At 42.7% G+C, this 26,838-nt stretch overlaps 1 protein-coding gene across 1 annotated transcript in view; it reads right to left on the bottom strand.

Moving 5' to 3' along the window:
• Window positions 1-19,409, bottom strand: part of STK39 (serine/threonine kinase 39) — a 315,028-nt gene extending 295,619 nt beyond the window's left edge. Inside the window, exon 1 of the mRNA XM_043894916.1 lies at window positions 19,005-19,409. Coding sequence (XP_043750851.1) covers window positions 19,005-19,191 — 187 coding nt within the window. The 5' untranslated portion in view covers window positions 19,192-19,409. The remainder of the gene's footprint in view (window positions 1-19,004) is intronic.
• Between the last annotated feature and the right edge of the window lie 7,429 nt (window positions 19,410-26,838).

Here is a 26,838-nt window from a genome sequence, read left to right as displayed (position 1 = left end):
ATGTCACTGGGTTCAGATCCAGTGGTGTGATCTTCAAAAGGTGATGCGATCACCCAAGTCTCTGCTTCCTAATTTGTAAAATTGGGATAATCATACCAATCCTGGCAGGAATAAACTAAAGATAACAACATAAAGTATGTAAAGTACTCGGTCCGGTCCTCAGCGCACAAGGGGTGCTTCACAGATTTGTATCAAAATCATCCCATTGACTTGAATCACTCTTACAAGTACTTAAGTCTTCATGGTATAGAGAAAATTTTAAAATCTCCCAGAATTTTGATTTTCAACACTTTTTTCCAAAGATAACTGTATTCTCATGGAGTATAAAATAAAACTCTCCCAAAAAAAAAATAAATAAATAAAACTCTCCCTCAAGGCTCAAGTGACTTTTATTACCTTAATTTTTCTTTGGTCATATGTAATTTTTGTTATTTTCACACACATATAAAGAAAGAGATACAGTCACCTATTCTATACATAACTGTATTTATGCCAAGCTTTGGTGCTTCCAAAGGAGAATGAAAAGAATGTAATAAAAAATTAAACCATAATAGAAAAGAATGGGAAATTCTTAAAACACACCAAAAAAATCCATTTTCCTAGAGCACTATCTTGCTGCAAAGTAACTGATGAAAGGGCCTCTACACGTACACTACATACACAAGCATCAAAAAAAAAAAGTAAACAATGGGACATGTCGCCAAAAGGAAAGATGGCTAAACTTTTTTTTTTAATCCAGTAATCAGATGAACAAATATAATAAAACATGTAGGAAAATCCACTTTATTGTTTCACAAAATGAAAACCCAAAGAAAGCACGTTTATAAATGTACTCTAAGCCAGGTACTCAGTGATTTCCAGCTCCCCACCAAAGCAATCAAATACAGATTAGCATGCCTATCAGCTAAGATCAGGCTGTCAAAATGCAAGCTTTAAATTACACATGGCCTTACCAGAAAGTATTTAAAAGATTTTTCTCCTAAATAATAAAGAGTATTGCCCAGACTGTAATAAAATAATGTTTAATCTTGCTTATGTGCTAAAAGGCATTTTTAAAAGCAGATTAAAACACAGAATTGAAGACCACCAGAAGAAACATCCCCAAATGAAAGAAAACCACTTGGTTGTCTTTTCCAAAGGCAAATATGTTGTTCATCTTTTTCTGATCCAACAAAAATTCCTATAAAATGATAATCAAACAGGAGCTTAAGTGCTGCCTTGCAAATCAGATTACATTTCAAGTGCTCTGAGGGCAAACTAAGATGGCATTTTATGAGCATGGTTCTGATTTTTAAAAGTAACAGGGAAACTGCTCTTTGAGGACTGGGAGACACAGGGACCAAGTTAAGGACTCGGGGATTCAGCAGTTACTGAAATGTTCAGCCTGCCAGCCTCTACTTGAAAGAGAAGGATATGGGGGTCGGGAAGGAAGAAAACAAGGAAAAGAGGGTGTGGGTAGATACTTAATAGTGACTCTTAGGAAGGAGACAGAGCAGCTTAGAGAAACCTTCCAAAGCTATTAACATCTGGTCACCTCAGATGTGATGGCCAGGTGTTTGGTGGAGCACCAAACACCTAACAAAATTAAGAAGGACCAGACACTCTTCCCGATGTGTACAGAAAAGATACAGTTAAGATGAAACTATTCACATAGGAAAATGAGCTATTCCAGGAGTTTCAGGTTCCAGGTATATTTTTCATAACGTCACCACCATTACATAAACAGGATGAACTATTTCACAGCACTTTCGAGTTGGCAGAAAAGGCAAGACCGTATCTCATGATCCAGGCATCAATATTTTAGAACTGAAGACAATTTACAACTGAGATAGGGCACAAATTTTCCCAACTTACATTTCATATGGAAAAAGGAAGGCTGCATCCCAGGGAAGTATTTACTGACTTAAATGAATAAACTGCTTTTAAAGCACACCGTAAAGTATATATTATTTAACAACAGCAAAAAAGTGCATTACTCCGGATTACATTCTAGACTGGTTACTTACCTAGGAGTAATGTTACATTGGTTCCAGCCACATCCAAGTTTTCTTCCCAGGAGGGAGCTTGGGATGCTACACCCCTATCTAAGGAGGGCGCCTAAGTTTAAGGCACCAGTTTATAGGCTGGGAGATATCCTATGCAGCCACTAGGTAAAAGTTGGATTCTCAACCTTTGGGATTAAAATTTGAGAAGCAAAGAATCCAGCAGTTAGTAGTCAAAGCTATGGCTAAAGAGGAAAAGAGAAGCTGAAAGGGCCATAAGAGTTATGAATGAGCCAAAATCCTGACTCAGCAGAAGAGAGGAGCAGGTTGTTGTTTTAGTTGGTAAGTCTCGTCTCACTCTTTGTGACCCTGGGGACTGTAGCCCACCTTGGCTTCTGTCCATGGGATTCTTGTGCAGGCAAGAATACTGTAGTGGGTTGCATTTCCTTCCCCAGGGGATCTTCCCAATCCAGGGATTAAACCCACATCTCTAGCACTGGCAGGCATATTCCCAGAGGAGCAGGTAAACACAAGCGAAAGCAGACGCTTATTGGCAGGCCACGTCACACCGAGGTTAGAGGATCTGGAAGTGGGGACCCCAAAACTCCTGCTGCTAAGGTCCTGTCCACTTCCAGGGTTCATGAGAACACGCTTGACTGCAATCCCCAAAGACCTACAGGCTCAGTTTTTCCTGGGCAAAACCTGGGATGATGGATGAAACTCCTATCTCCCCAGTCCCAGACCTACTTTTATAAAGAATGCCCTGTAATGTTGGGGGTAATTTTAGTGAGTCCCCAAAAAGGTATATTAGTCAATTTAGTTACACTGTATAGCCCAGACTTTTTACCAATTCTGAAATTCTTTCCATAAATTTGTCAATAGTAATGCACTTCACAACATCTCACTTTTTTAGTTCATAAAGTGATGCAACTTTGATTTCTTAAACTTGGGAGATAATTTTCCTCTTTTCAACCCATCACACCCCACCCCTCCATCCACCATTTTCTCCTCCAGGTCTTAGATACTGTAGGTCTCAGTCAAGTAGGAAATAAGGCAAGATGCTATCAGGGTCTAACATTCTTCTATCTTGAAGACCAGAAATGGAAGCAACTAAGAGGGCAATTAATTAACATAACAAGTGGAGAACATTTTCATGGTATCTATCAGAAGTACAAATACAATGCCACAAGTCCCTGCAGTCCCACTTCTGGATCTCCATCTACAGAAATACGGACCCCTAGAGTCAATCAATGAGTTAATTGCTAAAGGACTGGTTAAGTAAAGTACATCCACATAATAGAAATGGACCCCAAACAGAAATAAATTGGCATGTTTTAAAGTGAAGTGGATCTGTAAGAACTGACCTAGAATGAAAGCTGTGAATATTTATAATATTTTACTATAAATACATATAAAAATATATGGAAATAAAATATACATGTAATATATATTATTTGTAGAAGTCTGTAAGTTGTAGAATATGATGCACAGTTACCACATTTCATGTATAATATTTACATTTGAGAAAAATTATACACATGAAAACAATGTAGAAGGATACACATCTCACTGACCATACAGGCTATGGCTAGGAAATGAAAATTTGAGGGCTGTTATTTTTCACCAGCTTGACACCTAAGTATTTATTTTATTTTGTAATTTTAAAACTTTTTAAACAAACACTAGTCGTGCCAATGGGGATTTCATCCTTTTGATCAAAATGCTATGAAATCCAAACTTAAAAGACCAAAACACTCAACATTCAGATCATTAAATTAAATTCCTAGAGATTCATTTCTCCCATATATCCCTGAAATCAAAAAGCTAGTTCTACAAAGAGATATTTAACCAATCTAGAAAATTCTCGCTGCCAGTTCAAGGTTTGATATGAAAGGTCAATGTGAAATCTCAAAATCATTACTGTGCTCAAACACACCCACGAATAACAGGAAAGTTACTTACTCTTAACTTCCCTCTGTCCCAGAACTTTCTGTAAAATGTTTTCACTTTCCATCAGACAAGTACCAGATACCAGAATAAGGTGATCGATCCATAACACCCAGAGGACAAAAGACAAAGCAGAACAGATACTTCTAAGAAATAAACTGTAACACAGACATTAAGATTAGACTGTAAATGCATTCCAAGAATACATAAGTGAAAAAATGCACATGTTTTCTGTCCAATCATAAAGTATGTTTGACTCTCCTGTGTGCGTGTGTGCTCTGTCATGTCCAACTCATTGTGACCGCATGCACTTCTGCCCACCAGGCTCCTCTGTCCATAGAATTTCCCAGGCAAGAATACCGGAGCGGGCTGCCACTTCCTTCTCCAGGAATCAAACCCACATCTCCTGCATTGGCAGGCTGATTCTTTACCACCTTTGAGCCACCCAAAGTCTCATGTTTGACCCTCAGTATGTACCAAATTCTCAAGAAACAAATCACTTTTGCCAAGCAGGTATCAATCTAAGACTAGTTTATTTTTCTTTCTCCAAACAAACTAAATGTGAAAGTACTGGGAATATGAAAATGTATCAATTTCCAAAAACATCAATTTATGCTTTTCATCTACAGTCCTGTTCCATTTAAACTTACACTCCTATGGCAAAATTCAAACAGCATCTACTCCTGGGCCATCATGTAATTGGTGATTTTCTTCCCCCTTTTCACCCACTTGTATTATCCAAACTTTCTATAATGACCATCTATTAGTACTTACATGATGTTTGGGAACTTTAAAATAAATAAGATTGGAGGTTTGTTGTTGTTGTTTTGTAACTCAGAGGGCTAGGTAACATCTTTTTCTAATGAGAGATGGGTGTTAGCCAACCACAGTTCCACATATCTTATCCATGTACAGATCTGTCTCCCCTTTGGAATGAACAGCAAGCCACTTAACATTTAAATACTTAAAAAGATAACACCCAGCTCTCTTTCCACATCTAAAAGCATATAATATCTTATGACAAGGGATTTTACCAGAAAGACTTTTAAATTTAATAAATGGTATACATGCATACCTCCCATCCTTCTATGATTTCTGCTATTAGTATATGATAAACTAAAGAAAGTGGGCAAATTCTGTTGATAACTATTAATAGGTTTCCAATATTTTTATCCTAATAAGCTGGCAATTCTTTTTTGAAAACTGATTTATAAAACAGGGAGTACAATATCACTGGATTGACTTCAAAGTAAAGAAACTTTCCTGATTGTCTAGGCAACAATCTACCTTTAAACTGAGTGATACAGAGAAAACGTTATTTTTAGAGCTGTGACAGACCTACTTCACTGACTTCAACGTGGCAGGAGAAATAATTACACATGCATGCAAACAATCTATATTTTTAATGTGGTGCTGTTGAATTGTAAGAAGGTCAGTCTGGAATAAAACACCTGAAGGCTAAAAAAGGATCAGCATTGCACGCACACGCGCGCACGCACACACACACATACACGTACTTAACCCTCCGCCCTTCAAATGTTACATTAGAATAGATATGTTTAGATTTCTTAGCAAGTTATACATTCTAAAGCCACTCTTCCTGCCAAAATGATTTTGATGGATAGTTCACATCACACATTCGCTTATGAAACCTGTAGTCAACCACACTATAACCACCAGGGGGAAGGTAGTCAGGTAATAGCTCCCCAATCACAAGTAAAAAACAAATGTTCAATGATTGACAAACACTGCATTCATCACCCTCGACCTGAATAAAGCTGTTGCGGTAGAGAATTTACAAAGATGGCAATAAGAATTCCTCCCATCTCCGTACACATGTTCCTCTTGCCATGTGATTTAACCATCCTTCCCAGTAAGCAGGAAAAGCAACCTCCCTCTGGCCTGAGTCTGAGCTAGCCCTGTGACGTGCTCTGACCACCCGAAAGAGGCCCCGTGACGCTTCGTGACCACTAAGCCGAGGCCTCCAGAGCCCCTGCAGCTCCACTCCAGGTGGACTTCCTTGAGAAGGACTCAACGGAAAGAGAGGGCCAGCCACCCACTGGCACCAACCCCAACACACACAGTGAGACCATCTTAAAATAGGGAGCCCCAGACCAGCTGGCCACGGACCATATCCCTAGGTGAGACCAGTGGAACTGCCCAGTGGAGCCCCAGTGGCCAATCCATGGAATTGTAAGCAAATAAAAAGGTCATTATTTTAAGCCATTATGTTTTGGGATGGTTTGTTACACAGTGATACACAGCTGGTGCAGAGACTGGGAGAATCCACACCTGGAGAACTGAGCCTTTCTAATGGTCAGACACCCCCTTGAAGGCAGAGCTTCAAATGGGGTGCCCGGCCCAGCAAGATACACCCACTGAAACTTTCTGGGAAAAGTTACATTGTCCCCACTTGCCTTGGCCCCTTGCTGAACCCCTGTGAACTTGAATAGTCCCCTGAGTTCTTATTCTCCATTTCATCCACTCCTGCCTGGGTCTGAGGTCTTTTGCTGCCTTGTGCTAGTCTTTGCCTTCCAATGATGCCATCTTGCCTCTGGCTTTACAGATCTGGTTTTGGAACCTCACTACCCACCCCCCCCCTCCCCACTCCATGACGCATCCTCTCAGGCCCTCAGCTTTTGCTATTGCTACTCCTGCCTCTGGACAAACAGCTCATTGTAATGGCAAACCACAGTCCTGGATAATCTCATTATTTCTATGAAGTAGTGGTGCAGAATCTATTAAAAAATAATAGTAAACAAAACTGCCTTTAAACAACTAAAAGCACTGTGAAGGCTAGGGTCATTTTGTGAGGTTAGATAACGACTCTGATCAAGCTGCAACTGCTAAAAAACAGCCTGGGAAAGACCTTAGGAGCAAATTAATGTCACATCAGAAAATCAGTCTTCTTTCTTCACATGAGGCCTGATGGAAATGGGTAATTTTTGAATTTAAAATAAAAGATGGCTATAAAGAAAAAGTGGACCCCATCCCACTATGTCCCCTTGAAGGAAACAATACTTTTTGTGTATATCAGTTCTGATACAATTAATTTTCAAGTTGGTCAGATCTCATAAATATCACCTTTTCACATTTTTGTCACTCCTTTTCTTTCAAGTATAATAGCTCCAAGAGAATATTTCATTTTTAAACAGCTACATACAGCTGAAAACAATGTCAACTTTTTTTTTTTTTTTTTTGCCAAGCCACACATTGTACAGGATCTTCCCAATCAGAGGTTGAACCTGGGCCATAGCAGTGAAAACACAGAGTCTCAACCACTAGGCTACCAGAGAACTCCCAACAATGTCACTCTTAATACAACAACCTAAATGGACCGTCACCTGTAAGTGAAGCCAAACAAGCACCTGACTGCAACTTCTCCCTATCCCAGTGACTGCATGGCAGTTACCCTCTTTGCCTTTAAAGACTACTTAAGCAAATATATAAGCTACAAAGCTGCCTATTTGTCTATTTCTAGAGGGCTCTAAAGTGTAGGATGTAAAATTATAGCCTTTAAAAAGTCTTGCTGCTTCTATGGAAACAATTGGGAAGATGGCTACAGATGAACTAGGAGGTTCCTTATCTCTCCGCCCTAGAGACTGTCACTTTTTAAACAACCGAAGAGCAATTATTTTAGTAAAGATAAACAACTTAGTCCTGATCTTGACTTAAAAAAAAAAAAATCTGTGCCAAAAAATCACTATTCTTAAATTTGCCCGACTGATCAAAATTTGAAAATACACAGAGACACTTCCCTCCTTCTATTTCAGCCACCCAAATGCCCAGGAAAGGTGCCACATTAAAAATGTTTCCACAACAACCCTTGCTGAAGGTCAGGCACTGGATTTAGGACTCCAGAAACTGGAAAGGGCATCTACAAGGAAAGAAATAAAAAAGGATTACATAGTAAAACATTCTCTGTGATTGTCCCGGTCACCCTAGGGACACTAAACGTGATAAAGCACAAATGGTTCCTGAACTGCCCCAAATTAAACCCAGTTAATCTCCCTCCACAGATACTTTTTTCACCCCTCAATCATTAATTCCCTCTCCTAATAAAGCAGGTGTCCTACCCAAACAGTGGTGATTGAGTTTGAATTTCTATTAAGGTTCTAACTTCAATATTGGATGTTTTATTTGCTTTGTGGTATAAAACTTAGACTAAACCATTAAATCCTTTAATTACTCAACTACCAAAATGTTTTAAAGTCAAGGGGAAAAAAAGGACTATGATTCAGACTCACCATTTAAGTGACTAAAATTGATACAGCTATCATTTTTTATAAGTGGAGTTAACTTCACGTCTTTGCTATTTCACCAAAAAAAAACTATTTACTCAGTTCTTTCTCACTTCATTACCTAAAAGAAGATAAACTGAAGTGATTCTGTCTACCGCATTCAACCTCAAGGCTCTGAAGAGATTTCTTGAGGAAATGTAATATTTTGATTCTTCTAAAAATACTGGATTTCATTTGGGAGGATTCTGTGTTTACAGTAATCACAAGAACATCCTAAAAGAGTTAAGTGGGTAAGATAAAACTCAAAACTTCAAAACTATCTTCCTACGTCAATGGGGGTATCTGCTCCACCACATACAAAAAAGAATAACTTGTTCTGAAATAAGAATCAATTAACTTTCTAATAGAGCATATAGTCAAAAAAAATTATTTTAAATGAGGTTAGCAATGTCTGTCTCTTTTCGTACTTCTAAGCCAATGGCAATGCTTTGTGTGCTAGCAGGAGGTGGCCACAGAATATTTACAGCCAACATAATAATATTTAGTCAGTTTTTGAACATATTACCATCCAGCACCATCCAATAAAACTTTTTGTGGTCATGGAAATAGTCTGTATCTGCATGATCCAAAAGGTACTTTACTGGATTTGTTTAGTGGCTAAGTCATGTCTGGCGGTCTGAGACCCCGTGGACTGTAGCCCGCCAGGCTCCTCTGTCCATGGATTTTCCAGGCAAGAATACTGGAGTGGGTTGCCATTTCCTTCTCCAGGGGATCTTCCCGATTCAAGAATCAAACCTGCGTCTCCTGCATTGGCAGGCGGGTTCTTTACCACTGAGCCACCTAGGAAGCCCACTTTACTGTGCAAGTTTTATAGACCTGAAACGAAATAAATAAAATACAGTTCCTCAGCTGCACTAGTCACAGTTGGCTATTGAGTATAATGTGGCGAGTGTCACTGAGGAACTGTATTTTATTTAATTTTTAAAGATTTTATTTTTAAAGCAGTTTTAGGGTCACAGCAAAATTGAGAGGAAGGCAGAATTTTCCCCGTATACCCTGTCCCTTCCTCCACGTACACAGCTTCCCCCATTATCAACATCCCCCGACAGAGTGGTACATTTGCTACAACTGATGAACTGACATTAATACATCTTTATCATTCAAAGTCCATAGTTTACATTAGGGCTCACTCTCTTTGCTATACATGCTATAGGTCTGGACAAATGTATAATCACACGTATCCATCATTATGGTATCACACGGAGCAGTTTCACTGTCCGAAACATCCTCTGTGCTCCGCCTCTTCATCCCTTGCCACTCAGAAAATTTAATTTTAATTATTCAAATTGAAATAGCCACCATGTGGCTAGCGATTACCACAGTGGACAGCTCCAAACTAGACACTGCTGGGAATGCTGTTGCTGCTCGGATTGTGATAAAGTTATCAGCCTGGCAGCAGGGACCTGGCTTTAGTGCAGAAGCTCTGCTCCAGCGAATGATCAGCCCTGAAGGATCAATACATCTACTCACTGCTCCTCAACCTTATTTGCCAACATACACACACACACACACACATACTCTCTCTCTCTCACACACACACACACACCTTTCCACGTCACTAACAGGTTCTAACCAAGCATTAAAAATATAATCTATTCCAACAACCCAGACAAAAGATGATGGTTGAAATGAAACTATTTTATGTTTATATATCACCTTTATTTACATGTTAAATAAATATGCCCTGGTGAAGAAAGAAATACATATAGAGATCATTTGATCCCCTCTAATGCAATACATAAGATTTTTACTATAATATCTATATGGTAAATATGTTTCCAGATAAATCATATATTTACTTTATTAAAACAGTAGGTGTAAAATTCACTGAGTCAATAATCTAACTTCCTCCTTCCCACCAATGAGGAATCAACATGATGTAAGTGGAAGAAAACACTGAACTGAATAGGAAGAAATGGTCTGAGAGTCTAAGGACGTCTGGACCACAGGCAAGTTACTTTCAGGTAGGCTGCGAGAATCTTCACTTGTAGAAACAAAGGAACAGGAATGAACTTTCTCTTCGGTTTCCTCCAAAATTAAATTTCATTATCCCCCAGTATTCTTACGCGGTATTCTTAGGAACTGACCTTAAAAAACCAGCACTGACCTAGCAGAGGAGGAGATGGTTGGATGGCATCATCAACTCAACGGACAGGAGTCTAAGCAAACTCCGGGAGACAGTGAAGGACAGGGAAGCCTGGCGTGCGGCAGTCCACGGGGTCACAAAGCGTCGGACACGGCCGAGCGACTGAACAACAATCAACCTATCATTTCTTCCCTGGAGCACTCTCTTCCTCTGCTTTTTTGAGTCAGCCCACAACTGAGAAAGGTGATGGCGACACCGACAGTTTCAAAGGAAGGAAGAAAGGAAAGGAGAGGAAGGGAGGGAGGAAGTGAGGGAGGGAAGACGGAAGGACAGGCCAAATAATTCAAAGTAAAATAACAACACAGGCAGACCAAAGGCACCAATCCCTAAGTTTAATCCTTTTCAACCCCCAAACAAAACAGAGCAGAAAAGAACATAACTGGAATGCCCCTTATCACGAACCCTACTACAAACTAATGCTACCTGTTCAAAAAAGATCATGAATCTTCCAGGATCTCAACCATCAATAGAGCCATTGTGAGAAGTCTCAGAATCATCACAGGTCACTGGCTTCTCAAACACTCCCCCAGTGAAGATCTATCATTCACATGAAAGAAAGTCATCAATTTCTACTTACCATACTCGTTCTTCTGGTAAATTAGTGACTTAACGTTGGAAACCTGAACTCCATAAATGTCACCAGAATACACATTTTCACCTAAGGGAAGAACTGAATGAACACCCCCAGGACTAGGCCTCTGACTTACACTAAATGCCACTTCCTTGGAAAAAGTTTGAAAACAAAATATCTTAAAATGATGTTTTAAGTTCTATCTTAAAAAGATGTTTTCCCATGTATCAAAATAAGCAATTAGTTTAAAAGATCAATTCATCTACTCCCTCAGTGTCCAACAGTTTATTCCCAAATAACTGTTCAGCAGATGAGAAGAAATGTGAAATACATCAGCAAATACATCAGATTCCCAAGGTGTTTCTGTAAATCAATTCTGAACTACAGGCTTGCCAATCCATTCTCTGAAGGATTGCTACTTCTCTGTTTCCCAGTTAACCCAAATCTAAAATGCCTTTTTAATTACTATACTGAATTCTTCTTTAGTAGCCTAAACTACAATGAATAGCACATTTGGAAAAAGAAACACCTGAAGCACTTGAATCACTTCAGCCATCTTGAAGCTGTTTGGGGATAATTTAAACAAAACTGTCCTGGAGGAAAATGTAAAACTTCACTTGATTACGTGGAGACTTTCATTCAATGGGGAAAAAACAATTTTTCCAAGAATACACCACAGAGGAATTATAACACATTAGATTGCTTTTGGTTTACAAGACCTACTTCTATAGTCTCAGCATGTACCACACCAATCCTATCATCCCCCAGTCCCTTGTCTAAACAATATAATTCCTGACTTCGTGACAACCTCTGAAAACCACCTATCCTGATAGTCTGCTGCCATGTTTCACCTGTATCCCTGATCTTCAACAGTCCTGATTTCTACACAGCAAGAAGCCCCACAGAGCTTCAAGGCTGGGTTATATATAACTACACAAACAGCCAGAGGTCACGGGTACACTCAGGAAAGTTTGAGAGGAGAGATGTGCCAGGGCTTCCCAACCCTGCTCTGCAATGCCCGAGTTTAAAAAAAAAAAAAGGCGGGGGGCACCGTTACTGCTCTCTGGATCCTTTAATCCGGACAGGCCACCTCGCAGAACTATGACCTCAGGAAAGCCAGGCCTCTGCCTGCCTACCTGCCCAGCACAGGCAGGTGCAAGTATTCAAAGTGCTTACTCTTGATCTGGGAGGATTAACGAGCTAATTTCTCCAGAGCCCTTTAAGCTGACTGGCCCAAACACAACGAAATGAGCATCATCATTAACCACAGGCAAGATTAAATCTTCAGGATCCAAGGAGGCAAATATTCAGAAGTGAGGCAATGTTCCTCTTCCAAGGTAGGAGCGCAGGGAGTGTTTATCCCTAAAATTCAGACTTTCACCCAGAAAATATTTACCAAATCTTTAGTGGGAGGTATGGGGAATGGAGGCCAACGACCTGTCCTCAAGGAAGAGTGACATCTAGTGCCAGGATGGGCAAGGAGGCAATAAGTCGCAAGGGTATAAGGATCGCCAGGGATGAAAGCGCCAAGAGAGGAGGCAGAGAGGAAGGAGATTTGGGGGCAGAGGACTGTTTCTGTGAAGAGAAACCATTTATTCCAGGTTTTAAAGGGGAGCCTGCATCCAGGTGGGTTCTGTTTATGAACATGCATCAGGCTATACATTTACGGCATGTATTCTTCCTTGTGCCTTTTATACTTCAATAAAGGTAATGCTTTAAGGAGAGAGAGAGCTCCCTTTTAAATATATGACAATGGAAGAGAGGTGGAATGGTGTTGCAGGCAGAGAGAAAACTTGCCTAGAAGGGACTGGGAAAGCAGGAAGCATTTCAGCAGCTGCAAAACATTCCCCCTGGCTGGGAGTCTGTCCTGAGAACTGCAATGACAAGGGTGGGGGGCACTGAATGGAAGGCAAAAGACAATTCCAGAAGGCCTTAAACACCTGCTCGGAGTTCATCCTGAGCATCATGGAAGAGCCACTTTGAAAAAGGTCTAATTCTGGTGGTAACTGATAAAAATTTGGGTATCACTTTGGTAGCAATGCTTACTAGAGCTAGAAGCAAGGCTGCAGACAAGAAACCGGGTTATGAAGAGATTACAGTCACTCAAGTAAGAACTGAGAGAGGCCTGAACTGAAACAACGATGACCAAGAGGAAGAACGAGAGAAGCCTCAAAGGCGGGATCCAAAATGCTGAATACCAATCAGATGCAGGAGATGGAGGAAGCCAGGAAAGGGTGGGATGAGCAGCACATTTCTGCTTCATCCTCAAGGGTCTTCAGCAAGACGGAGAATGTAGAAGGAGCAGGATTAGGACTGATGCAAAGGTGGAGGGACAGTGAGTTTCACTATATGAGGCTCTGTGAAGTATCTACAAAAAGACATTTCAAAGGGAGCTCTCACACCAGTCCAAAGACCGGGCAGGCCCTGGGCATTTTAGGCTGTGGTTGAAGCCTCAGAGCCATGGAGAAGTGGATCCTGGAGCAAGGACAGTCAGGGAAGCAGTAGGAGAAAAGGTAGGTGGTGGCGTCAACTCCTGCAGAGAGAGGAAGAGAGGGAAGCCCTGCGGAGTCACTGGCTGCAGTCACAGAAGGCCACGGTGATCATGGAGATTCCAACTTTGGCTTCTTAGCAAAGGGGTAGAGGCCAGATATAAGTAAGCAGTGGAAGCGAGGTTCTCCCCTGGGAAGGGAAGGAAAGAGATAAGGCAGGAGCTAGAGGAGGGAGTAGTGAGAGTGTCCTGTTTTGTTCTCCTTTGCTGTGAAACTGTTAAGAGGGAGACTCGAGAGTATTTATAAGTGGCGGGAAGGGCAGCGAGGCAAGGAAGGAGACAGGGGAGCCACAGGGATGACCTGATCTGCAGACAAATGCCCTCTGCCTTGCTGGGGCACACAGGGACGATTTCTCTGAGTCAGCAGCATTTCCTGCCAGCGCGGCAGCCTCCAGAGGTGGGGAAAAGTGCAGTCAGAGCAGGTTGCTCATGACGCCCTTCGAGCCGGGCCTTTCCTCCACCCATCTTCCTGCAGGATGCCCTTGTCAAAGAGCCATCTGGCACCCGAAGCCCTGAGCTGTCCGATTCCACAGGTCTCTGCAGCTTCCTCCCCGCAGGGCCCTCGGGCTCCCCAGCCAGCCGCCCACCGGAAGGCGGGGACTCGAGAGCCAACTCTCCTGGGCAAAGAAACTCCAAGATGCTCCCAAGTCTGGCCAGAGTCTGGGCAGGGTTCTCTCCCAGTAACGTGGATCTGATCAGCTGGCGCAGCCTACAACAGTTGCGGGCTCAGGCTCCCGGAAAGCTCACCCTGAGCCAGGCACTGTTCTAAGAGCTCCACAGTCTCCCTTTCCCCGCAAACCCTGCTGTTACCATTTCCAGGTCCTGAATGAGGATGCCAAGTGCAGACACCTCTAAGCAACTTGGCTTAAGATCACACAGCCAGCAACTGCCAGTGCCCGTCCATGAAACAGACCAGGCCGCCCGACTCGAGAGCCCACCACATTTCAAGTTACTCTCCAACACCATCAAAAATGTGGGACACAATAGACTACAATAGATGGAAGGAAATTCACATTACTGGTCATAAATCAAATGCATAAATAAAGCAAATACTATGGAAATTCTACCACAAGTTTCTCTTAACCTAGAGATTTTTCGTACATGCTAGTTTGAACAGCACATTTAAAAGCATTTCTGCTGTCAATGTAATTAGCATTGCTGAATTGTACACTTAGAAAATGGTAAATCTCATGTTACATATATTTTATCACAATAATGAAAAAAAACACGAGAGTTCTATATACATTTTTCTGCTTACAAGAAGAAAAAAAGTGAAATGATATGAAAATCAAAACACCTGCATGAAGCTAAGCATCTCAAGACTCTTTTAGTTTAAAAAAAAAAAAAAATTTAACCCACTGACAGCAATGGCAAAGCAGCCCGGCTTATAGGTCTGGGAGATCAGAATGCGGACATTCAGTGCTCCATGCCTCTGAGGTCCCGGGCAAACAAGCGTGACCCAGTGTAGCTCCACTGTCCTCATGACACTTAGAACACCTATAAAACCAGTTCTAAACCCTAAACCATAGAGCTCCACAGAACCTCCGAGAGCACAGAGCAGGAGTGCTCTTGGCTGCTGCTGCTTAAAGACCTGGCCAGTTGCCTGTTACCTGCACCTGGGGGAAATGCACTGGAATAGTTAAACAAAGCCCCTGGGAGAGAAATAAACCAGAGTACTGGAGAAGCCCTCTGTCAAACTACAGTTAGGAGACCAGAAACCAAATTCTTCTTGTTGACAAGGACCAGAAATGAAGTAGGTGGTCCTTTTGGATGATTCCCAAGTGACTCTCTAGGATGAAAGTGAAGCAATGCTTAGAAATAAGGTGCAAAACTACAGAAAGTCTCATACTGCAAAAAAAACTATGAGAAATCAAACATGTTCTGAGGCCTAAGTCTAGTTAGGGTTTTTCACAGGAAAACCAACAAAGATACCAGCCTCTGCTGAAATTATCTGAGTCAAATACAGAAACTTATATTGCACTGACTACAACTTTTTGACAGGAAAGTTCCTTGAGGTTGTTCAATCGATTAAGGATACCCAAGTCAACATTTTCATGATTCATCTTTTGTTCTTTGTTTAGCAAACTGAAGTGATAATATTAATACCACCAACAAATAAACTAATTTCTCAATTGGCATATCTTTGGGTGCCCCATATACTTCCATAGAAAGGATCTGAGAGTGAGATGGGGGTAGTTGGGGGTGGTGAAGAACAAAGACTAATGAGACTGAAGGGTGTTAAACAGGCTAGAACACCTTCCAAGAGCAGTTACTTCTGTATAGGAGACAGAAATATTTGAAATTTACTAATACTGATGGCTAAAACAAGAAATTTAATCAGTTCACAACATGGTTAACCTCTTTCTATAAAGCTCTCTCCAACAGATTTTGCATCATTTCCAGGCTGCCCATAACCTTTTGAACCAGATTACCATTAGAAATTCTCCACTGATCTTTTATCACGCAAGAACGAAATAACAAAGAGAAAAGTTTATTTTTAGACTTGCAAAATCCTGTGTTTATTCTTCTAAAACAGAAATCAAACAACTGAACCTGCTTTGTTTGGACTTCAGTAAACCTCTTCTCTCCTAATCTTGAGGCCCCAACCTATGCCAGAAGGAAAAGAAGAAAAAGTGCTCCATGCCACGCTGGAAAGTTAAAACACCTGGCCTCTCCTGGCCTTCTGCTCAGGCACATCTGAGCCTCCTGCTGGTCACGGTTCACACTGCCGGAGTCCCATCATATGACACCTGCCTTGTGGCCCCCAAGAGGCCAAGGCTGTCCACCCACGTCCACACTGAAGCTGGCTCCATGTTTGAACTACAAACTTCTGCGTGTAATGTTTAAGCAGAAGTGCTTAACCGCAAGTTCACTCATTACTTAACTAGCATTAAATGCTAAATGAAAATGGTGTGTAATTCCCTACAACATTAAACCTTTGGAAAACACTACTCCAGCAATTTGACTTTTCAACCACACGGCCACCACACAGACCGTCTCTTTCAACTGGAAAAATATGAGATAATTTTAAATGTAGGAAAACCCTTCCTTCAGTGTGAATGTACAAAAATCAGCATAGAAGTAACAAGCAGGTATTTCTGCTGGCAAATTCCTCAGGTAAAATTTTTTTAAATGAAATTGACCAACCGTAATTAACAATGCTGCTACTGCAAGCAGAAAGAAGCCCTGCAATCAATCCCATCACTTTAATTAAACTAAGATTTTATTCATTTCAGTTCATAAAACTGGTCAACTCAAAACACTGCTTTCAAAAGACAAGCATATTGTCTTGCATACTGCAAACTTGCATGTTGACCCTGATAATTAACAAAATAAGCATAGAAATTGATTATAAGTAAATACTGGTCCTAGACCCTATGGAAACATGTGGCAATTTAACATCAATTAACTTTTATGGACCATCTCCATGTACGGAGTCAGAGGGATAAGTAAGACCCTAAAGGAGTTCACAGCTGACAAGGAAAAGCAGCAATGGAAATAATCAAGCAACTTACAAACTTATTCAGACTTCAAAATTCAGCTCAGATGTCTTCTGCGGAATATCCTGCTTCCTTACTTCTCCGAGCAAGCAGTCAGTCCCTCCTTTATGCTCTACCAGTACTCACTCATCACATCCTATAGAATCAGTTACTTAAACGTGGGAAGCCCTTGAGGGCAAGGACCATTTTATTCATTTCTAAACGCAAAAACCTAGCACAATGCTTGGGAAAGAGTAGGCCTTTAGATTTTGTTGCGCAAATAAAAACTATGGAATTACATGCTGTAAGCCATGTAAAAAAAAGGAGTAGAAGAAGCCACCATACTTTGCCTTGGAAGAAGCAGAAGGCATTTCAAGAACATTCATGGCAAGCCGAGTGAGATTAACTACAAAGATGGGCACTTAAGAGAAGAGGCTGTGAAAGACAGCAAGGAATGGAAGGCCAGGTGTATCCCAGGACAGCTGACTACTCAATGTGAGATCAGCGCAATCAGAATATGGGTGGGGGCAAGTAGGTTGAAAGCAGACAGTAAGACTGGGAAGATGAAGGGGCTTAGCTAACAGGTGAAAGGAGTTTTCACTGAACAGGCTTTAAAAACCCCTTGAAGAGACATAATTCATGCAGTGACAGGAAGACATACCCCGTGAGTCTGGCAAAAAGTTATAAAAGGCCTGGGTTTTCGAAGAATTTGATGTTGAGATGCCTATTTAAGGTTATTTGGAGCTTTCATAGCCTAGGTTACTGTTCTGCCCACCATTTGTCTATTTCAGTCTATGCTATGCTCCATTCCTGCAGTAGCAGGTGATAAAGGGTAAACACCTAATGAAATTCTTATTACCGGTTTTAATTTTATAAAGGAAGGGAGGGAGGGCCGCATTCTTTTTCACGAAAAGAAGGGGGGGTTTAAAATAAATATCCTGAATTCCTTTTTCATCATGTACTTAAACATCAAGATATGAGAAGGCAGCATCCCATCCCACCGCCAATAATGAGGGCCCACTTTATCTGGAGGGTGCCCTAACTGGGTTTAACAAGCCTCTCAGACGAGATGATCCAACAAGGGTCAACACAAATCTGGTCCTTCACGTGCTTGGCCCAGGGAAAAGTAACTGCGGCTTCCTGCCATTCGACTTTGCCAGGTTTTTTAAAATCTAAGATAAGGGGATATTTGTGAGCCAACTAGAAGGCACCGAAAGGCAAGGAGCAGGTCACCGAGAGCCTCGGCTTTAACTCATGCAGTTCGGCCCTGGACCAGAGGGGAAGCATCGGCCCAGCACACGGCAGGAGGCCAGAGCGCCTTCTTTCTCCGGGCGACCGGGCTGGGCAGCAGGCGGCGCGCCCGGGCACCGAGAGGCGGGTACCCGGGCGCGCCGGGCGGCGCGGAAAGCCAGGCTGCAAGGCGGGCGTGGAGCTGGGGCTGTCAGGGAGCGAGGCCAGCATCCTCCCTGGCCTCAGGAAAGAACCTGGGCCCCCGGAACTCCTACGTAGGCCGGTTACCCATGGCGAGAGGTTGCTGATGGGAGGCAGGGGTGTGGAGCTAGAGAGCAGAGGCGCGGCTGCGCCGGTAGAGTCCCCCAGGACGCGGCCCCCCGGCGCGGCGCGGGGGCGCTGGAAGACCAGGGCGGCGCCCCCGCACCCCACCCCGACCGCGGCTGCCTGCTCGCGCGGCCACCGACCACAGGCTGCGGGCCCGGCACGCGGGAGGAGGGAGATGCGGCGGCGTTGCCGGGTCCCCAGTTCCGCCGCCCCAGCGATCGGGGAGATAAAAGTTTGCAGCATGCGGCTCGTCTGCAGTGCGAGTCACATCCGCCGCGCCACCTCCTGCAGCACCCGCGCTCACCGAACGAATGAAAAAAAAAAAAAAAACAAAAAAAACTGTTGAAGCCGGTAGGCCCAGAAGCCGACCGCTCTGCCTCCAGGGCGTGCATGCAGACAAGCCCAGCATCCCGCGTCCCCTGCCGCGCCTCCCGCCCGGCCTGGACCGGCCCCACCGCGCCCGCCGCACTGACCGATAACCTCCTGCAGCTCGTACGCGTCCCTGCAGATGGGCCAGCCGACCGACTGCGCGGCCGGGGCCGTGACCACGGGAGCCGCCGGGGCCGGCGCTGCTGTCGCTGCCGCCGGGGCTGCCGCTGTCACCGGGGCCGCCTGCTGGGGCTGCTGGACGTGCACGGGCGAGCCGCTCGGCTCCGCCATGATGCTGCCGGAGGAGAGCCGGAGGACGCGCCGGCAGGGGGACGACCTTCCACTTGAAACTTCCCTTCCCTCGCCGCCGACACCTCTCGGCCGGCGCACGCCCTCCCCGCCGCCGCCGCCGCCGCCGGAGCCAGCCACGAGGGGAGGGAGCGAGGGAGGCCGAGCCGGGCGGAGGGAGGAGGCAGCGCCGGCGGAGGCGGGGAGGGGAGGAGGCGGCCCGGTCGCCGCGCTCGCCGCGCGCCCCGAGCCTCTCGCGCGCGCAGTTCTCTGCCTCCGCGAGGGGAACCGCCGCCCCGCCGCCCCCTCCTGCCTGACTCGCTGCCGGGAAGTTTCCACCCGAGGGGAGCGAGGCCGGGTTGGGCTGGCTTTCGGGACCCGCGTCCCTCGCCCCCTCACTCCCCGCTTTCCCTGCGCCTTCGCCCCAGACAATCGGGCTCTCCGGAAGATGTCCCCTGGGGACCCCGAGGGCGGGGTCGTTGAACCGCCGCCAGGTTCTCAGATTCAGAAAGTCTCCCCAAGTAAAGAGAACCTGAACTTCATTTACAAGTTAGCGAGTGAGCCACCTACACGCCGGCCGTTTGTAGGGCGCCGGTTAAAGAATAACCCGAGTTGTAACTTTCCGGCGCCCTACCTGCCAATAACCCTTTCCCCCACCTTGCCTAATCTAATCGCAGACCTTCTGGGTTTTTTCTTAGTGAAACGTGATGCCTCAGGTCTCTGGCTGTTCACAGACTTCATTAGTTCCAAGCCGCTTGGATCCCAGGGAGGTGATGTAAGGGCCTAAGAAGTTCGAATAAAGTCTAGGAGATTTGAACTCTAAATCTCAAATTTTAGACCCTTAATAACAAAGCCACGCTAACCCGATAGGTCAACAGAGAGCAGGCATTTCTTTTTCAGAGGATAACTGGGTGTCAAAGAATGTACCGCAGCACAAGCTGCGTTGAAAACTTAATTAATTGCTGCTTTTTCAACGCTCCTAAAATTACCTCATCCTTAAAACTGCTGTGGTATAACCATAGGTCTTCCTAATTATAGGTATCATATTTAACACTGAGTGTTCTCTGTGTTCCCCTGGTAGAGATGACCGCAATTGCACCATCCTTTTCTTAAGCTGAAACGGTGCAGTGACCCAATGGTCATAATGCTCACTGGGCCAAAATTATCGCGTGTAGTTGTCATGATGAGGACTATTGGATAAGAAGAATGAGCTTTTTTTTTTTTTTTAAAGAAAACTCAGAAAGATCGTGATACTTTGTCTCCTCTGTTTACATATAAAAATCTTGAAACTTTTTAAAAGATAATTCAGATGAAACCCAGAAATTCATTAGGAGAAATGTTACAAGTTCTAATCAAAATATTGATGGAAACTGAACATGAGTGTGCTTAGCCTCTCACAGCATGATGCCACAGTTGGGGTAAAGAGGCTTCGGTGCTTTGGTCTACACACAGAACTCCATGCTGAACAAAAAAGCTGTACATTGTTTTATGCAGGGATGTTCCAAAACGGTGTGTTGATTTTAATGTCTGTCGGGAAACAGACAACTTCATGAACACTTAAATTCTAGCCTTTGATGTTTTAAGCAGGGGAATAAGAGGGAACAGGAATGCTCTAACTGTTCACCTCTTCAAGTGCTGTTCCCTACCTGAAGAACTTTTAAGGACTGTTTTTAAGGGGAAAGAAAAATGCTTAAATGAGTATGAATTCCATTTTATCATATGCATTTTTATTTTGACTTTCAAACCATGAAGGCCGGGAAACTCTGAAGGCCAGGAAAGTTCTTGGAACTTAACAAGAAAATGTAATGCTGTCAAGACTAATAGCACAGATTTGAATCAAACGCATATCGCTTAGTTTCTCACAAAGAACAAGGTTCTGTAGTCACATACCAGATATCTGTACCGAGCTGACTACTTTCCAAATGGCTCCCAGGTAGATGACTTGAGAGATCTGATGACTCAATGCAGACCCATCACTATTACCAGTAAATCAGTTTGAAGAAGAATGTTTACTATCAGTGGCCTTTGGCATCATTTTTATATAGGAAGAACAGAGTATGATTTATATTTTTTAACTTACAGAGAAGCACTGGATTAGAATTTTAAGTTAATGTTTCCATAAACAACTGAGTAAAGTGGCACTTAAAACTTAGATATGTGTATTTAAGAAGTATTCAACTGATATGCAATTTTCCCTCAAATCCCATTTCTAAATTTAAACTGAAAGATGACAGGGGAGGAAGCCTTTAAAATATAAACAAGGTTCATTTCATACATAAAGAGTACATTCAGTCAGAGACTGTAAAACATTAGAAAAAAATAAAGAGCTAAACTTTGTTAAGTGTTTACAACTACCTCAGTATATGTCAGGGTATCTTAACTTCAGCACTTTAAATATTTTGTGCCAGATATTCTCTATGTTGTGGAGGTCTGTTCTGGCCTCAACTCACTAGATGCAGTAGCACCCTCACTCTCAAGTCATGACTATCAAAAAGGCTTTCTCTCAGTTGTGCCCAACTCTTTTGCAACCCCATGGACTGTAGCCCGTCAGGCTTCTCTGTCCATAGGATTTCCCAGGCAAAAATACTGGTCTAGGTTGCCATTTCCTTCTCCAGGGGATCTTCCTGTCCCGACCCAGGGATCAAACCTACAGTTGCAGGTGAATGCTTTTATCTCTGAGCCCTCAGTTCAGTTCAGTTCAGTTCAGTCGCTCAGTCGTGTCCATCTCTTTGCAACCCCATGAATCGCAGCACGCCAGGCCTCCCTGTCCATCACCAGCTCCCGGAGTTTACTCAAACTCATGCCCATCAAGTTGGTGATGCCATCCAGCCGTCTCACCCTCTGTCACCCCCTTCTCCTCCTGCCCCCAATCCCTCCCAGCATCAGGGTCTTTTCCAGTAAGTCAACTCTTTGCATGAGGTGGCCAAAGAACTGGAGTTTCAGCTTCAGCATCAGTCCTTCCAATGAACACCCAAGACTGATATCCTTTAGGATGGACTGATTGGATCTCCCTGCAGTCCAAGGGACTCTCAAGAGTCTTCTCCCAACACCACAGTTCAAAAGCATCAATTTTTCGGTGCTCAGCTTTCTTCACAGTCCAACTCTCACATCCATACATGACCACTGGAAAAACCATAGCCTTAACCAGACGAACCTTTGTTGGCAAAGTAATGTCTTTGCTTTTTAGTATGCTGTCTAGGTTGGTCATAACTTTCCTTCCAAGGAGTAAGCGTCTTTTAATTTCATGGCTGCAGTTACCATCTGCAGTGATTTTGGAGCCTAAAAAATAAAGTCTGACACTGTTTCCACTGTCTCCCCATCTATTTCCCATGAGGTGATGGGACCAGATGCCATGATCTTAGTTTTCTGAATGTTAAGCTCTAAGCCAACTTTTTCACTCTCCTCTTTCAGTTTCATCAAGAAGCTCTTTAGTTCCTCTTCACTCTCTGCCATAACGGTGGTGTCATCTGCATATCTCAGGTTATTGATATTTCTCCCGGCAATCTTGATTCCACCTTGTGCTTCCTCCAGCCCAGCATTTCTCATGATGTGCTCTGCATATAAGTTAAATAAGCAGGGTGACAATATACAGCCTTGACGTACTCCTTTTCCTATTTGGAACCAGTCTGTTGTTCCATGTCCAGTTGTAACTGTTGCTTCCTGACCTGCATACAGGTTTCTCAAGAGGTTTCTCTGAGCCCTCTGAGCCCTCAGTGAAGCCCAAAAGGTCTCTAGACATAGCCAAATGTCTTCTGAAGAGGAAATCACTGCTTTAGGGAAACTGAATATATAAAATTATCCTTTTATAAACAGATAATTGCAGTAGTTATTTGCTTTACAAAGAACTTAAATAAGATTTAGTTATTCATAAAACCTGAAGAAGACCAGAATATGCTACCCCAACATATGCCACTTTGGCATAAGAATTATTTTGAGCTGAAAGCAATTAAGAAACAATAGACACAGGAAGAGATCTCTTTCCTCCCCCAATCTGCCTAAAAGCAGGACATAAATTTCCCTTTTGTAAATGAAATTTCCATTTATAAAGGCAATTTCCATTTGCAAAGGTGCCCCCTCTGCCATACCAGGAAGAGAAGAACAACTCTTATCATTGAGATGGTGTTGAGATGAGTCTGCACAAACAGTTTCTTGTCTACCATTTGTTTCTCCCATACATTTCCTAGTTACCTGCCTACAACTTGCCTCCCACGCCAGAAGCCCAAACTCCCTTTTCCTTGTCTAGTCACTTCTCCATAATTTATCACCCTTTGTTAAAATGGTATACAATTTCCCAATTCTAACCACTTCCTTTCACTCAATAACCACTGAGTATTCCTGCACAACTGTGCATTTTACATGCAAATAAACTTTGTTTTTTCCCTCTTGCTAATCTGTCTTTTGTCAGTTTAATTCACAGGCCTCCAGTTATTAAACTTGAGAAGTTACAGGAAAGTTTTTCTTCCTGTACAACCTTTTGAATACCTAAAAGATTTGTAGTGTAATGGCCAAGACCTTGAAGAAAGAATGTGCCAGATTCAAATCTTACCATTACCATCCTTTTTGTATAATGTCCAACTTTGGACTGACTTTAACTCTCTGAGTCTCTGTGTCCTCATTCACAAAAGTAACATCCTAACTTTGACATGGGTTGTTAAAACATGATTTATATGTAAACAATTTAACGTAATGGCTGACACATAGTAAATATTCAATAAGATGAAAACCCTCAATATCATCATCATCTTTTTTTTTTTTTTTTTTTTTTGGCCTCACAGCATAGCATGCAGGATCTTAGTTCCCTGACCAGGGATAGAACCCTTGCCCCCTGCAGTGGAAGTACAGAGTCTTAACCACTGGACTGCCAGGGGAGTTCCATCATCATCATTATTCTTACCTGCCAAGATTTGTAATAAAACATAGACGAGAAAGATTTACAATAATGACAACCATGAACTGTACAGAATTCTCCCTGTGTGTGTTAGTTGCTCAGTCATGTTCTACTTTTTGCGACTCCATGGACTTTAGCCCATCAGGCTCTTCTATCCATGGGATTCTGTAAGCAAGAATACTGGAATGGGTTGCCATTTTCTTCTCCAGAGGATCTTCCCGACCCAGGGATTGAACCTGTGTCCCCTGCATTATGGGCAGATTCTTTGCCATTTGAGCCACCAGGGAAGACCAAAAACATTCCGAGGGCAGACGTTTTTGTTCCTTTGGTTCACTGCTGTATCCCAGTGCCTGGAATAACATCTGGTACAGAACATACTCAGTAAATATTTGCTGAATGCATATAATACTATCAAAATGGATAAAAACATGCTTTTAAGCATCAGAATGAGTCAGCCATGTCAAGGGTGGATTGGATGGGAGGAAACTGGAGGCGGAGAGACCTATTTGGAAGCCACTGAAATAGTCAAGTCAGAGAAATGTGTATGTGAATAAAGTCATGATATTGAGGATAATGATGAGGGGGTAGATCTAAGAATTATTTAAGGAACAGAAAAATGGAACTTGGTGACAGATGAGATTCCTTTAAAAGTAAAATTTCCCAAATGCATTAAAAAAGTATATGTACACAAGTACAATATCTAAAGTGTTTTAGAAATACTTCTTTTGAAGGAATGAAAGGCTCTCTTGATTGACAGATGGTCTTTCTCTCATGGCTAACATATCTTTTATTGCAAAGTCACTTCTATTGCATTGTGGGGAAAAGCCAGATATTCTTGGGTATGGAGAATATCTATCACCATATTTCCCATCTCCAACTCTTTAATAATTCCTGTTTTAGTAACTATGAGGGGAAAGTTGTAAAATAGTTGAATTTTTATTTCATCAATTGCTTCCAAAGACAGGAATCCAGTGTTTTTTGAGTTAGGGTGATGGCAGGGCATAGTAGCAAAGTTCAGGTCTATAACAGCTGGATTTACATACTTGATCTGTACTTACCAGCTGGTGGCTTAGACCCTCTGAGCTTCTGTTTTCTTCAAAGGGATAATTCTCCCAGAATGACTGGGTTGCAGTAAAGATGAAATGAGTTGGTATGTGTAATACACCTTACCCACAGGATACTCTTTAGTAATATAGTAGTGGCTCCAGAATTTCCTCTTAGGAGGGACTCAAGGGTGATGGTCTCAGGGGGATGTGGGTCTTATTGATGGAAATACATCACCCCAAAAGATGTGTCAAAGGCCCAAACCCCAATATTTGCAGACCCTAATCTGCAAATAGGGTCTTGACAAGATTAGGTCAAGATAGAGCATTTGAGCCTATTGCAATGACTGGCATCCCTACAAGAAGAGGAAATTTGGACCCAGGGACACAGACACACACAGGAAGAATGCCATGTGAGGAGGGAGGCAGAAATTGGAGTGACATATCAAGGAATGCCAAAGATTGCCAACAGCAACCAGAAGCTAGCAGAGAGGCCTGGAGCAGGTTCTCCCTCAGAGCCTGTAGTAGGAACCAACCCTGCTAACACCTTGATTTTGGACTTCTAGCCTACAGGCGGTGAATCAATTTCTGTTGTTTTACTCCACTCAGTCTGTGGTGCTTTGTTACAGCAGCCCTAGGGAACTAATACAGTGGGATTATGGAATTCATTCTTTAGTCAATTGTGTTTCATCTGGACCAACTTGAGCAGTGAGCACCAACAGAAATAGTCACTGCTTTGGAGCCATCGCTCTACCGAAGCCCTGGACTTTATACTACAACTTGGGGGAGGGGGTGGTTTTGGGTTTTGTTGTTGTTTGTGGGGGGGGGTGTTTGTTTTTTGATTGGTTGGTTGTGTGGGTCTTTTGGTGGTTTTTTGTTTTGGTTTTTTGGTTGTTGTTACATTTTGATTGTTTTGTTTGTTTGTTTGTTTGTTTTCACCACACTGGGAGGCATGTGGGATCTTAGTTCGCCGAACAGGGGTAGAACCCATGCCCCTGGTATTGGAAGCATGGAGTCTTAACCACTGAACTACCAGGGAAGTCCCTATAATTTGTTTTTAATACAATTTTATGTAAAAAAAAAATAGAGTAAATATCTAAATGAGTTTTCAGCAGAGATGTCAAATAGCCATTTAAAAAAAATGCATTTGAGAACATATGAACCTTTTCAACGTTGAAGACCAAGGCATCCTATACTTAGCATACCCAGAGAGATGTCATGTGCTTGCCACTGACACAGCTGATGATCTCAAAGTCCAGAGCCAGTGTGATCCAATTTTATTAGATTAACATAATTTAGTGTTAAGGTGTCATTGGTTCCTATTTCCCAACTATAAATGGAAAGAAAAGCTTAAATCTATATTAGCTGAATTATTGCAGACAATGCTTTCAAAATTCATGTGATTTAAGGTGTTAAACTTACATGAATTATAATGTCCAGACATGTGTTTTCATTTATTTCCCAACCCACTGTTGAAACTGACTTTCTATTGCATTTTATGTTACAGACAAAATTGCAACAGTGACAGTTAATGCCTCCTTACTTATCTTGGAGGTTTCTGACCAGGATTTGGGCCCTGAAAGAGGGAAGCCTTACTCTCTCTACCCACTGGGGAAGACTTCCCTCCATATTTAGCAAAAGGCTTGCCCTTTGCTAAAACATCTAAATGCATTATTATAAATCTATGTGGCATACATATATATATGTTTTTTATGATGT

This window comes from Cervus elaphus, chromosome 33 (genome assembly GCF_910594005.1).
Source record: "Cervus elaphus chromosome 33, mCerEla1.1, whole genome shotgun sequence".
Taxonomy (NCBI): Eukaryota; Metazoa; Chordata; class Mammalia; order Artiodactyla; family Cervidae; genus Cervus; species Cervus elaphus.
This window is presented reverse-complemented; position numbering and strand designations above follow the sequence as displayed.